Source organism: Chelonia mydas, chromosome 19, assembly GCF_015237465.2.
Source record: "Chelonia mydas isolate rCheMyd1 chromosome 19, rCheMyd1.pri.v2, whole genome shotgun sequence".
NCBI classification, from domain to species: Eukaryota; Metazoa; Chordata; order Testudines; family Cheloniidae; genus Chelonia; species Chelonia mydas.
The window spans coordinates 11,174,953-11,190,656 of record NC_051259.2 but is presented as its reverse complement, the minus strand read 5'-3'; the positions used below and the strand labels follow the sequence as shown (position 1 = coordinate 11,190,656).

At 41.3% G+C, this 15,704-nt stretch overlaps 1 protein-coding gene across 6 annotated transcripts in view; it reads right to left on the bottom strand.

Annotated features, from left to right (window-relative positions):
- Positions 1–15,704, bottom strand: part of PHACTR4 (phosphatase and actin regulator 4) — a 97,306-nt gene that overhangs the window by 56,278 nt on the left and 25,324 nt on the right. For 3 of the 6 annotated variants that reach the window (XM_037881662.2, XM_043531952.1, XM_043531951.1), the window contains one exon: positions 5,556–5,602. In XM_037881662.2, coding sequence (XP_037737590.1) covers positions 5,556–5,571 — 16 coding nt within the window. In that variant the 5' untranslated portion in view covers positions 5,572–5,602. Of the gene's footprint in view, positions 1–5,555; positions 5,603–7,395; positions 7,490–7,761; positions 7,836–15,704 lie in introns of all 6 variants that reach the window. The other 3 variants (XM_043531950.1, XM_043531947.1, XM_043531949.1) reach the window with 2 other exon arrangements.

The following is a 15,704-nucleotide window of genomic DNA, read 5'->3' as shown; positions in this document are numbered from 1 at the left end:
GTTTCCAAATCAGAGGCAGTCTCCCGGCAAACGGAGAGGGTGGAGATCAATACACAGTGCTTCCCCCTCCCCACCATTTCTTTCCATTTTAAAGTGTAACATGTTCATGTGGAAATAAGTGTGGATGGTGAAAAGAGCCAGATAGCCCTGGAGATGGGGGATCCTCAATTTTTCTGGAGATCAGGTGACAACAAGCAACAGAAGGACAAGTATATCCCTAGCACAATGTCCTGCTCAAAGTGCTTTAACCCTGAACCTGCAGTGACCATCACTAGAGCAAAATCGGGGAACACCGTCTACAAGCCCAATTAAATCCTTAGACCTTCTGCCCAAGAAGGTGCCAGTTAGTGCTACTTATCTCTGTGGTTCTTGTGGACTCCTCTCCCCACCAAATACTGGATTGACATGTCCACCTCATTTCATATAAGACCTCAGTCACCAGGTAGTAATCTGTAGTCACTACTGACCTGGGCTGGATTCACACTGGCAAACTATCAGTCAAGTGTTATATTCTATAAACCACTCCCTCATATTATTTTATTTATTTATTTTTTAAACAGCTGCTACCACAAATGGCTTCATAAACACATCTGAATTTTCCTTTGTTATGTGAAGGTATATACACAAAGGAACAGCAAGAAAAACATTGGCAGCTCCATTTAAAGTGGGGGCAGAAAACATTTCTATTTGCTATGTTAACCGGTTTTGTTTTGTTCATAACAGACTTTACCTGTCCAGAGTGTTCTGTTCTATCCTACCAACCACCTGCCTTACCTGGAGACATCAAGCCTGGCAGGTTATGTTTAAAACAAGAAGCAGTGAGAAATCCCATGGGAAGCTAAAAGCCACACACCTACACCCCACCTCGCGACTGGTAACTATAGAGTATTGAAGTAAATGTTATTTTTAGCTATCTGCGGCAGAGGCCGCTGGAACACGACTAAAGCATCTGATAGAACAGGAGTCATATCATTCTGGCCACCATAGTGTCTTTGTTACAGCACCCACCCTGTCTTTCAGCTCAATAATCTCTGGAAAAAAACCCAGTAATTAAGAACAGTCCTCCTGACAATCTAGTACTGAAAAACCTCATCATACTCCTTTAATCTTGGCTTCCCTGCACATAGGACGGTTATTAAACAGCAGGGACCAGAGTTTGTGTATTTAGAGGAGTATAGCTTCTCCAAACACACCTTAAACAGAGGATTTAAAAATACCATCATCCATACATATGGAAGAATTGTATACCCCACTTACTTCCTGCTTTTCATGTGAGGCTCTCAAGGCACCTCAAGAATTATCCCCATTTGTGCAGGTGAAGACAGAGGAATTAAGTAACTTGCCCAACGCCACACAGGGAACCAGTGGCAGAACTAGGAACTAGATGTGGGTATCCTGACTACTAGCCTCCTCCTCTCACCAGATTATAGTGCCTCCCAGAGAGTTTAAACTCTGAAAAGCAATAGGCGATATTTACTGTACTAGCTTCCTAACTTGTGGCCATTTAGCCCAGCAGCTACAATGGAGTCTCAAACAAATTACCCATTAGCTTGCACAGAGGAGGAGAGGGAGAGACACTGAATATTATGGCTGCTCCAAGCACATCTTAAAAGATGGGAGCAATTGGAAAGAGTGGCACGGCAGGAACTGAAGAGGGAGAGGAATCAACTGAAGGGGGAATCAATCCTGAATAATGAAATAGGACAGAACAGAAGTTTCCTCAGCAATATCTTCAGGGCCATCTCTGAGAAAGCAAGAAGACTTCTTGGAAGAAGCCTGTGGGTATAGAAGAGTCTGCACTACCCCAGCATGCATTTCTGCTTGACTAACAGCACAACATGACAGCTTCCTAGCATGCCTCACCGATCCTGAACACAAGATTATAGCCTGGACGGCTGGTAGCGATAAAATCCTTAATCAAGTTCTAGTAAAACTTCCAAGCACAGCAATTCCATCAGCATCCTCTGCTCTCAAGACAGGAGAGCTACAAAAAGGTCCTCCCAATAATTGCCAAATAAATTCCTAGTCTCAGAAGGAAGCAAAAATTCCTACATCAGAAAACCAAATGTTTTCACAGGCAGCTGAAAGGACATAATGATGCTGCCCACAAACACTTCCCCATGAAAAAAAGACAGCAAACAAACTCTGTGCGAGTGTTCAAAAATGGTTAGTTCAACTGCTATTGAAAGCGAACTAGCAGTTTGTTTCCACATTATTTCATCCCAAGACCCCAGCAGAGTTTCCAAATAGCCATGGGCTTAAGATGAGATTTCCACTGCCAAAAAGAGAAAATAAGATGCTTAAACTATTTGCTTCTTAAGAACACATCATGGAACTACTGCAGATAAAATGCTAGATCTCAATACTAGAAAAGACTTCTACATTTAAAAAAAAAAAAACAAAAAACACACCACACAGGATCCCAGACCAACTAATTTGAGAGCATCCAAGAAACGATGTTATTTTTTGAGTGGGAGGGACTGGATGCTGATGTAGCGTGGGTTGGGAATGGAACAGCAGAAATATACTCTAAAAATAGAATATGGCCGCTAGCAAAACTTCACCCCCAACGTGTTGACAGGAAGGACCTGAGAAGGGAAAAACTAAATGAGCTGAGTATTCCAACAATATTTTCCTTGACAGATCCCTTGCGTAGGTGGGATCTCTTCAAGGCCTTGCAAAGAAGCAGTAGGACTTGGCCCACCGTTTCCTGTGCATATTTAGGCTGTTGTGTATCACTTATTAGCACCCATTCTCCTGCCTCACTCATGGAGTTAAACCTGGAAACTAGCAAGCTTCCCCCAACCCTGACACATGGAAAATGAATGCATGTATGTGCCCTGACTAGGATTTAACACCAAACTAGTCACCTTGGTGCCTCAGCACCTACCCAAAACCATGTTATTACCATCCCTGCAGATTTTTCTTCCTCTTTGGTGGGTTTCACATCACCAGTTAGTAAGAGTACCAGGAGGCCTGTATATTCCTTTCCCTCTAGACCTCAGTGGAAGAGCTGAGCTCAATGCTATACTAAAACTCCACTATAATTGTCTACAGGGGATGCTCGGAGTAGCCTTCACTGATGATCATGAATTAAAATCTGAAGGCAGCAGCAAATCTGTCATTTTTGATTAACCACGGCAGCCAGCCAAAAGGAGCTTCCATCCCTACCCACGCGCGGGTAGTGAAGCCGGGTGACTGAAAGGAATTATGATTAATCGTACAGTCCAAGTGGCCACTTGGGTGCATTGCAATACTATTCAGAGCACACTCTGAACATGTGCCCATACAGTCAAAACAAAAGCCAGCCATGCAGTATCGTGAAGGCGGTTAATACACAACTGGTTAAGGACAGGAATCTATCAAGTCACTAGGCTTTGAAAAAACAAAGGGAGCCAGCCTCAGCTCAGCTAGTCACACAGCGCCTTCAGTTAAAAGCTCAGCCTTACCTCATCTCCAGTCAGTGCCGGGAATAGAACCCAGGAATCCTGAATTTAGTAGCACTTGGAGAATGAACCTCCTTAAAAGCAAAGTAATTTAAAAAAACAATAATAATCAAAGACCCATCTGTTTATTCGACCTCGTATTGTTTCCGGCAATGTTAACTATATAAACCAGTAGGTTTACAGAGTCACAACAGGCTGAAACAAAATACAGCCACTGACCTTTTGAGTAGAAGTGCAAAATATAACCATTCTCGCACTTGTACTGCTGAGCGTTCAAATGGGGGGGGGGGGGGGGGGGAGGTGGGTGATTCTACATGGCTCAGGAAAACGGGTAATGAGATTTAGAGCTTTCCACCTCCAGGTCACTAGGGCAGTCAAGGTCAAGAGTGAGCTAGATGTGTTGTAATCTGATGGCTGCTTGCTGGCCTCTGTAAAATGAGCTTGAGGTCAAAGTCCAGTTGCCAGTGGACAGATGATGGCTTTTGTGACATGGACACAAACTGGTTGCTGGTAGTCTCAGCAGAGAGGCTCAGGATGAATTAAATAACCCAATCTGCATTGCAGCCACCCCCAGAAGAGTCCCTTCAGTGCCAGCTGAGGCATACTGGAGTGGTGACAGAAACTTGCACTGCTGCGGGCTGTGCTGTGGATAAAAACGGAAAGATTCCATCCCCATGGCCATCCCTCCAGCATCTATTACCAGCACTGAAGTCATTTACTTTAAAAGTTGTCAGTTGCAAGTTAGTTTAACATGGCCCAAAGCAACTTTTTTGGAGGAAAAGGGGAATAGCATGAAAAAAGCATTCACGTTACAGGCTATCACAGTGCACAGCAGTAACTTGTTACCAGGAATTTGACCACAGTTTCTATGCGTATTCACTTTGGCACAGAGAAAAGGCTGTAACAGCCCCAGCTGAGCCATTCGGGTCCAGCAGATCAGTTTTCCACAAAGTCCTAACTTGGCCTTCACACGAAGGGCTGCTGCCATTGTTGCACTAAGACAATGCCACTGTTGAACACCACTCAATTCCCTAGTTAAGGGTGATATAATTTGTCTCTGTGAGGATAGCCCACAGGCAAGATTTGTGGTCACGCAACTTTATTACTTCGCTTATGTCACAGCTCAATACAAACCACAAGTGAGCCAATAAATGGCTGGCATTTAAATGTAATTTAATTAGAGAGACTTTTTAAAAAGGGACCATTGTATATCCAGTGCCAAGCCAAGGATAATCTTTGCTATGACTTCATCTTCAGTGATTCGTCATTTAAGATGTTAGCTGGCAGCCATGGAATGAAGTAACACCATACTTCAGTGGGATGCAAGGTGAAATGCACACAAATTTGTATTGGTGGGTGGGTGAAAGAGATTGACTCCTTCTGATGAAGGGAAGATGAAATGTTTGCCAAAAAAAAGTAGTTTCTAGCCAGGTGGCTGCCTTTTTCTATTGCCTATTGACAATATTTTTAGCCATTCAGAAAAAGGCCATTAAAGCCCTTATTCTATGCAGGTCTCTACCACTTGAACTGAGGCCAAATCCAGTTTGCATCACAGATTAGGTTTAACTAAGGTGTTGATCAGTTTGCCTCAGGGCAAGTCATGCAGTGCCTAAGGCAATTACTCTAAAATCACCTTTTTTAAATTAAAGAACCCTACATCCTTCACATGGCAGCACAGTCTAGGGGAATAAATATGGAACTAGGAGCCACTGTATTCTAAGCCTGGTCTTTCCACAGAATTGCCGTGTGGCTTTGGACAAGCTTCAATTTCACCATTTGTAAAACAGTAATGGCTACTTGCCTGTAAAGTGCCTTGAGGATTGCAGAATCAATTCTGATCCCTTTCACCTGTGAGATCCAGACTCTGATAAAGTTAGTCCAGATTTACAACATTTTAACTGATCAGAATCTGGTCTTTGAAGTGCGCAAAGGTGCTAAACAGCATTAGTTCTTATCTTTCTGGTTGTCTTTTATCCCACCATTTGGACATTTATGGTTCAAGACCCAGAAATTAAGGAAGTACCATTTTGTTATGAAAATGCAAGAGAACCAAGGCTGAAGGGAAAAAGACCAACAAACTGCGGTATGGGAACTCAGGAGAGTACTTACCAGCGTTTTCTTCCATTCCTGTGGTATGCTAGTTTTCTGAAAAATTCCTGCAGAGAGAAAAAACAAAATGTAAGTGCAAGTTGATAGCAGAAAAATCCTGAGTTTTACCAAAGCCTTTGTCTACTTTAGCTTCCCTATCAATAGTGGCTAACCAAGACTTTAACCAACAGGCAGGTAACTGAGCCCCAGGTTAGGGAACCCTATCCGGCAATTTTGGAACAAGACAGAAAGACACTGACATCCACCCCATTAGCGCAAAAGTGTGACAAGTCCTATCATGGTGAACTAATTTCAGGGAGCTTCAGATTTCAGAATGCTTTGGGTTTGAACAGTTCTCTTTTGTTGCTGTTCCATTCAAACAGGCCCCACAGGCACAGCACAGAATGCACATGCATCATCTCGGCTCTCCACCTCAAATATTACAAGTCAAAAGAGGAGACAGCAATACTAGCAGGTTCTAAATCTGCCCGAGGAGAGCGCAAGTCTGGGAAACCTCCCCCTTTCAGCACTAATGCCGGAGCATTAGCCATCCCATACACAAGAATATATTTGCAAGACAAAAATGAAAGTTATTAACACCACTTTAACCTCCAAGTGCCATGCATGCAGTGTGTGTTCTGCATATGGAGACTACTATGCCGTGGACAAGTTAAAATATAAAACTACAACTTTATTAACAAATAAAGCATCAAACACTTCTTCCATGGATAAATCGTGGTTGTATTCCCAGGGCAGTGTACCTTAACCTATAAACAGGATGGATAAAAATTGATTATGTAAAACATTAAAATTGGATCTATTTAAACTGCCTTTTTAAACAAATCTATAAAATTAAATGTGAAATTGACAATTTATGTTAAGGCCTAAAATTATAGTCTATTAAAATAATTTAAATTAAATACAAAAAAATATTAAGCAGTATGTGTTTGCTGCCAAGTTTTGAAGAAAGTCAACCACTGAACTGGTGGAAGCCACTGGCTAAACTGGAGTGCTAGACAGGATTTTGACAGAAGTAGTTTCTTCTGCAGGGGGAGAGAGAATATTTTCTTCATTTCAGTTTATTCAACTAGTTCAGTTCAATGACTAGTTCATTCGAAGTTAAGGAAGAAATACGGAATTGAAAAAGCAGGAAAGCTTGTTTTCCTCTTCCAATCGAGGAATAAAAACTAAGTGTGAGACTATGAGATCGACAATTTCTAAAACCTTGAATGATATGGTGACCAGAAACAATCACTTCAATTCATGACCTACAGAGAATGCTTCCTTCAATAAATCAGTCAATTTCGAATGCAAAACAAGGGATTATCTTGGTTAATTTTTTCTTATGTATCCAGCACAATTAAGGGAGTTGTATTTAAATTTGAAAAAGAACCCTATTTTTCTGCATTTTTAATTGTATTTGAATTTCCACCCAAATAGTGCTGGACACAAATCACAAGTAAGAAGTTAATCTAGTAAAGAAGAAATCCATCATTTACCATCTTCTAACATAATAAAAATGGAAAAATTAAGAACCTAAATAAATGTAACTTAAGCTATATAATTGTTTAAATGACTGTGTAAAAATACAGCGTATCTTCCTGGTTATCAGAAAGAAGCACCAAATTTAGTGTAAGGGCAATTTTTAGTTGCAAATCAACATATTTTAATGGTTACCAACCAATCAGAATCAACCTTTCTTTAGGAAAAGAACTAAAAAGTACTAGTGCAAAATACGATTAAAACTGATTTAAATCCAGATTTTCTGCTTGCTGATTTAAGTCATGATTAAAATTAATTTAAATCACTGATTTAAATCAATCCACCCTTCCTATAAAAATGAGAACGTTTCAATGCTTACCTAGAGAGAATGGAAAAGGCCATGTTCATAGGAAACTTTTAGAAACCACATGATGGTGTACTTGGCTGAGACACTCTGAGTATGTTTCCTAGACCTGAAGAAGAGGAGCTCTGTGTAAGCTCAAAAGTTTTTGTCTCTCACCAAGAGAAGTTGCTCCAATAAAAGATATCACCTCATCTACCTTGTCTCTCAAGTCTGAATTTATGGTAAAATGGCTTAAAAATGAAAAGAAAACAGCTTTCTTACAGAGATTCTCTAAGTTCTGAACTGAGCTGAAGTATACTTATTTATACGGAATCATAAATGTGCTTGAATGCAGTTTTGTTGTAGCCATGTTGGTACAATACAAAATATTACCTCACCCACCTTCTCTCTCGGTGTTTTCAAACAATGCTGAGTTCCCGTGGAGAAGAGCTTGCAGTTGCCAACCACAACAGAAGCTGATGAAAACAGGGAGGGGTTGAGGAAGGATGCTTAGTGATATATGCCTTAAGGGTTACCTGGTGAGTTCAAGGTCTCCACTTACACAAGTGACTTCCTAAAGGGAGAGTTTTTTAACCTTGCAAGCTGCATCACCACTTCACACACTCCCTTCATCAATTCAATCTATGCCTTAGCACCTAGCAGCCTGAAACAGCTCTTTCAGCTCACCTTTGTCTCTTGGTCGCATCTGAAGAAGTGGTTTTTTTACCCACAAAAGCTTATGCTCTAATAAATCTGTTAGTCTTTAAGGTGCCACCGGACTCCCCGTTGTTTTTGTGGATACAGACTAACACGGCTACCCCTCTGATACTTGGTACCTTTGTCTCTGGCAGCTGGAAAGTGCTAATAGAATGTTGGCCAGGTCAGGAATGTGATGAGTTTCCCCACCTTGACAAATTCCTCCATTTTAGAATGTGTATTCAGTTTGTGCTACTATCCCAAGGTAGGGGAGACTATAATCTTACCCGCACCAGAATTGGAACTGTGTTTGATCAAGCAGTTGCTAGCAGAGCTTTAAACACGGTGGCCCTGAACTATATAGACAGGGTTCAGAGTAGCAGCCATGTTAGCCTGTATCTGCAAAAAGAAAATGAGGACTTGTGGCACCTTAGAGACTAACCAATTTATCTGCGCATAAGCTTTCGTGAACTACAGCTCACTTCATCGGAAGCATGTTATTCATGTTAGTCTCTAAGGTGCCACAAGTCCTCCTTTTCTTTTTTATATAGACAGGAACTCCTTTGGGTCAGAGAATCATGCCCTAGGCTACCAATACTTAAAGCATTCCATTCCAGCACTGTTTAGACAGGGGGAGGAGGGGAAATTGTCCACAATGACCAGGGAAACCGTGCTAGAACTTTGTACAACCATGTTTAAACTGTTCTCATCATAGTGTGAATAGTGTCTGTTCCAAGCCCACCAGTCAACACGCACAGACCTGGGTGCAGCAGGCCATATTAAACTTCTTGTTTAAAACCTCTTGGCACTTCCAGCCAACAGAGTCCATTAGCATTAAAATTTATAACAAACTCCTAGCTTCATGTCATACGGCTGTCCTGGAACTTCTGAAGACAGCTTCATGATAATACCATCCACATGGATTAGAATGAATGCCACATACTTCTACCTATCAGAGGTAATTTTAGCTGCTTTATAAACTCCTTAACCAAAAAAAATAGATCCAGCACTTCCTTCTCAGAGTGCAAATCTTCAGCTAGCAAGGGCTGAACGGTGGAGGGCATTTGTAGATCAAGTCACCATACCTGCTGTCTCAGTAAGCCTCATAGAAAAGGGAAGGCAGGAACGGAATGGAAACAGACACTTCAATGCTACTTTCACCACAGCAGTCAGATTATAGCAACCCTCCAGCCACCCAGGGATTTCAATTTCATTTCCTTTTCAAGGATGTTCGCCACAGGCTGCGCTCACTGAGCTTTGCTTACTCCAAGGTGCATATTTGTGCTTGGAATATTAATCCTTTCAATCCCCTGCCCCCGCTGGAATCGCCAAGAACATCTGTCTCAAAGCCTGAGAGCACTGGGCACTAGGATTCTCCCTAGTGTAGCTCTAAAGCCAAATTCTTCTAGTTATTACAGAACAGGTACAATAAAACCAGTCGTGTTAGGAAAGTGAAATGTGACCTAATAGAGCAAGCAGCACTGGAGTCAGGATTCCTAGATTCTACTCCTGGCACTGTCACTCAACTGCATGAGCTGGAAGAGGTCACTTAACATCTATGCTTCCATTTAGGAACACAAATTGCCACAAGGGATCAGAACAGTGGTCCAGCTAGTTCCGTGTCCTGTTTCCAACAGTGTCCAAAACTAGCTACTTCAGACAAAGAACTTCTGCAGTAAGCAAACACAGGATAATCTGCCTCTCGTGAAAGTTTCCTCCTACCCCCAGTAGTTAAAGGTTGGCTTATGATCTGGCGCCACAGGATTTGTAGCCCTCAGAAAACTGTGTTTTTATAAGAATATGTACTATAAGGACTCTGGATGTTCTTGTTATCCAGATAAACGTTAAATTCCTTTTCAGAATCCTGTTTTGGGCCTCTGATATTATATTGCAATGGATTCCACAAGGTGAACTGTGTTTAACGAGTTTCCTTTATATCAGTTCTGAATACACCATCTTCCAATTTTATTGGAAGTGCCTTGTTGTGTTATGAGACAGGGGAAACAGACGTGGTGTCTTCCTTATCTATATCGTTCATTATTTTGTATACTTCTAGCAAGGAATACGGGGAATAAAAAAGAAGAATTGAAAGTATTAGTACACAAGCTAAATAATGATTTAACTGGCATCACAGACACTTTGTGAGATAAGTCTCATGACTGGAATATTGGTATAGAGAGGTATAGCTTGAAAGGCCGTTACACTACATATGTTAACCCACTAATTTCCATACAGATTTAACATTCTGATAATTGGCTCCCCATGCAAATGGTATAATAAACATCACTTTACACCAGCAGCATAGCTACCGTGGGTGTGGCATGGAAGAGTAAAGTAATGACGACAGATTATAAAGTGGAAGGGGTTTACCATCTAAATTGTTGCTACGGTTTGGATTTTGTTAGCCTTAGTCTGTGTCTACACTACACACCTTTTAGCAACACAGCTGTGCCATTACAGCCATGCTGCACAGGTGTGCAGTGTAGCCGCTCTTTGTCAGCAGGAGAGAGCTCTCCCACCAACAAAAAAAATCCACCCCCAACAAGAGGCGGTAGCTTTGCTGGAGGGAGAGCTCTCCCGCCGACAAAGTGTGGTTTACTCCGGTGCTTTTTGTCGGTAAAACTCTTGTCATTCCGGGATGGGGTGGTTCACACCCCTGAACGACAGAAGTGAGGTGCAGACAAAGCCTTATTTTCACTATACAGCCAAGACAGACCTTAGAGAAACTAGGGGCTTGTCTACACTACCGCACAGGGTCGATCCAGATACGCAACTTCAGCTATGTGAATAGTGTAGCTGAAGTCAACATACTTAGATCTACTTGCCATGGTGTCTTTACTGTGGTAGGTCGACAGCTGACTCTCTCCCGTCGACTCTGCCTGCGCTTCTCATTCTGGTGGCGTACCGGAGTCGATGGGAGAGCACTCAGCGGTCGATTCATCGCATCTATATTAGATGCGATAAATCGACCCCCGCTGGATCGATTGCTGCCCGCCGATCCGACAGGTAGTATAGACAACCCCTAGTTAACAGCCTTTCACTAGAAGATAAGTTGTGCAGGACTGTTTCTCAACATACTGTAGCTCAGCAGTGTTGAATGGTATATTAACTGAATAAGCCGCAGCATGCACAGTCTCACATACAATTCCATTTGAAACAAAATCAGATTCCTGTCCTTCCTGCCAAAAATATGACCTTTTGGATTTGCGTGTGGTGTTTTTTTGTAAGAAACATTTGCAGTATGCAGTAGTTTGAAAGTCCAGGTGTTCCAGTTTACTGAACAAGCTATATTTACAAAGCCTCAACATAAAAAGCAGTCAGCACAGTCAAAAGGAAAGTATGGCACAGAATTAAACCTTAAGCTTCTCAGCACCAAACTAAGTAATCTTAACGCTAGACTATTTTATTCAGCTCTCAGTGTTGCAGGATTTATGGGCAGTTTTGTGTCTCTGAGCTAGTTTTGCATCTCTGAGCTAGTTTTGCTGTCGGGGTTTTTGTTTGTTAGTTTTTAAGTACTTTTTGAAGTGTGTTTAAGAATTTGGTGCTGTGAACTGTGACAGACTAACCACCCTGGAAGTGGAAGTCCTGCATTTACCACAAAACAGATGCAGCATCAACAATAGTGCAAGTTTCCCCACACACTGCAATTTAAATCTCTTCTAGGAGTGACCATCTCCAGGAGCAAGAGGTACTTTCAGTCTCCAAACTCATTTAACCCTTTGTCTCTCTGCTTATAAGTCTCCAATTGCTGTGGTAATTGTACAATGCAGACCCCTGCACAAGAGAAATGACTTGATACCCCACTTCATGTCTCAGAGACTTCTAAAGAGCTGCCAGTGACAAGTGATCCATTTGGACAGCATCACAGATCTGCATATATAGCGTTTGAAAGATAGACATCAACCTGGATTGCATTTGAACTAGTGATGTAGACATGAAAGGCTTTATAAATCCTGGACAATCCAGAACCAACAAATCCTTTCCAACCAATATGTTTGAAACTGTTTTTTAATCTGCAGTAAAAGGACCATTTAAGTCCAACTGACAAAAGTGATTTCTGGTGTCCTTCTCTGCAGAGATAGTCTACAAGAAACTTCAAGACAACCACACAAACAAATTTTCAAGTCACCTGAACTGCTACTGCTTTCCCTAAAAGACTGCTGTAGAAGTACTTGCAGTTAGCAGGTTATTACATGTCCAAGAATAAAGATGGCATTAAGAACACATTCTTAAAGTTCTTCTTTAAGTGGTGGTAAGACAAACGGTCAGTAAGCAGAAATTTTTAGGAAGAAAAAATATTTCACAATGGACTAGATTTTACCTTCCTCAGCAGAGAGGTCAAAACTATACGAACAATGAAAACATGTAAGCCACAATACTCAAACAAAATCCCTTACACCACAAAATTATGTTTTGCAAATGGTAATTCCATATATTAGAGGAACATAAAACAACTGGAATGAACAAATTGGTAGCCCGACAGCAAGGGTCAGCGAATAGAATCCAAACTGGGTCACAGCCTCAAGCAGCAGAAGAAAACCTGGTTAATTGATATATTAAGGTTTATTTAAGATGTAGTCTACTATTTGATGAGTTCTGTCTGTAACCATAAACCTGCTACACAATAAACTAATCTGTTAGGCCTTGTAGAACATGTGAACAACTACTACCCCAATATATTGTGATATTTCTAGTATTCTGAAGCAAGGTATTTCATTAGTTTCATCTACATCCTGAAAGCTTATGGTATGCCAAAGGAAAGAGAAAGAGAAAGAAGCTGTATAGTTTTTACATAACGATTCCATGCAGAAGCCCAGTTATCCTACTGTCATCCTCTCTGTTCTGTGCTGTGGCACGTAGTAAAATGAACCAGTGACTGCCTGGCTGTACTCTAACACCAGGAAATAAATATTTCAGGGAAGCTTATTTTCCTGAAATCTAAGTTGTGCCTTCCATGCCACCCCTCTTCCAAAGAGCACAAATTCACACAGCCATCTCAAGAGGTCAAGGGAGACTGAAATCAGAAATCACATCATTGTTGCTTAGGAGATGCCTCTGGGAAATGGAGTGTTAAGTTAGCAAGTCTCAGGAGTGCAGTTATGAACAGATATTTTTCTTAACATGGGCTCCACCTCTGAAAGGCAAGAACCCAGCTCTGCACCAGACAATGGTTTGTATATATTAATGCAGGAATAGTAAGCATGAAGGACCATTGCATACAAGCAGTAAATACCTAGAACTCAATTCACGTTCATAAATCAGTGGAAGGGAAAAGTTACTAACTGTACCCATTCTTCTGTTCTATGAAAATTCAAACCACCAAGTAGTGTCTGGAAAGTTGTTGTTTGTGGGTTTGTAAAGAAAATTTACGAAGGTGAACCACAACATGAAGATAACATTTCAGATTCAAACCTGAACATCACTATCCAGTCAGCTATCATATTGTTTTTGTATGTCATTTTCCCATTAATAATAATTATAATATTCCAACTTTCATGCACAAACAATGCAGATTTCAGTCAAACAGCACAACAAGATTTGTAAGAATTTTCTTGGAAGTTAAAATTCCATATTTTAAATATTCAGTTGCATATATAATGATTTGTCCTTATGCCACACCTTTTGGAGAATTTTAAAGTGGTTTACAAACCCATCACACCACAATCTGCTGCTATCTCTAAGGTGAGTGGAATAAATAGCCCTGTAAAAGCACAAAACAGCACAACAGGTAGTGAACAGGAAATGCCATCTCTAGTTCAGACTTCAGGGGGATTTTAAGGAAGCAAAATTTAGTCAGGATACTGGATCTTCAGCGACAAGTGGTCAGGCCTGTGAGTTTGTATCTCCTCTGAAAGACAGCAACTGCAGCTGCACAGTCCCCCAGCATCACTGGTGCACCAATTCAAAAGGAAGATCACCACCTGGTAAGATACCATATTACTTCCTGTAGCACCTACCTGTTTCTGTTAGGTCCCCCACCAAAACACTGACCTAAACTGACCCCGTTTAGTGTATAGTTTGGCCTACTCATATCACAGCACCAAGTACCATGGGTGCATTTTATATACAATACGCATACCAAGACCAACTTCAGAACATGGGTTGATGTGTAATTCCTGGGCGTGACATCACATTTGCGAGTTCTGAGACTGAAACAGACAATGCTGCCAAAGACTTTTTCTAGGCCTTGTCTACACGAGCAAGTTGTTCAGGAGTAAGGTCGGGTGTGAATTTAAAGTGCTAGAGCTATTGCAGAACAGGAGTATCCACACACAGGGTGCTATTCCAGAATAGCTATGCTGGTAAATTTCCCCTTGTCGACAAGCCCCTAGATTGGGAGTTAAAGATGAGATATTAGATCATGTTTGCTAGCTTGTTCTAATTAAAACCTTCCAAAATGCTAGTCAAGCCAAGGCAAGCTGTACTTCAGTGTGCGCTAAACTGGTCAAGTTAAAGCCGACAGGGGCCTAGGCTTTAACTTGACCAGTTTAACACACACTAATGTACAATTTGCCTTCACTTGACTAGCATTTTTGAATATGTTAGATGGAGCTACCTAACAAACAATACAACTTTAAATCCTTGTTCAGAGAAAGCCAAAATTACCAAGACCAACTGAAGGAGGAAACATTGAACAGACGGCATGACAGACCTCAGCACATATGCCCAATTACACACACTTTTTTCTACAAAAGCCATGAGGTAATTGTAACACTGCACCCCATATTCTTCTGATATGGTTATAGCATAATAATGATGCATTTTATGCAAGCCGGGTCACGTGAGGGGTCATTGGAAATGTTATGATTTGCTGAATATGATTTGTATGCATGTATCATTTTTGTACCTGAAGTTATGAATATTTACTATGTATCTGTACTTCAAATGTAGTTACACCTGGGTAACACCCACTAGACAAGATGTTTTCAGCCTAGACAGTGGCTAGGGAAGAGCCTATTCAGGGCAAAGGGCCATTAGGAAAAACAATAGGCCTTAGGAGAAGCTTATCCCCAACCTGGTGAGCCTTCCTGAGAACACTACAGACAGCCTGTAAGTAATGGCTGTTATGACTCTACAATGACATGTGACCAGACCACATGTCTCTGGACTCCATCTTGGGATGTCAGTGTTCTTCCACAAACTGGTCAGGGAGCTTGGAAACAAAGGGATCCCACCATATGCTAAAGCTATATAATGCAGGAAGTGACATCATCTGGAGTTCTTCACTCCCCACACAAGAAGACTCCTGGAAACACCTGAGGAACAAAGACTGAACTGGGGGAAGTGCTGGACCCAGGCTAAAGGGATTTCTAGCCTGTGTATGAAACACCTGGGGATTCCAAGCTGCAAAGCAAGTGTAGCTTGTGCCTTAAGAATCTACAAGTCTGCCTGTATCATTAGTTAAGGTGAGAATCTGCTATTCATATCCAGTCTATACCTGTATTATTTTGTTTTCAGACAGACTAAGTGAAACAGAGAGGAGCCGTCAGAGAATCAACCTTTTCATTAGCTTTCATCTACTTTTGAATATAGCACGGAGCTTTGAAACAGCAAAGGCCACTTTCACAACTCCCCAGGAGACCAAAGGCTGCATCTCATTAGCAAAATATCAGTTTTTAATGGACACACACTTTTGAAATGGTAGAAGC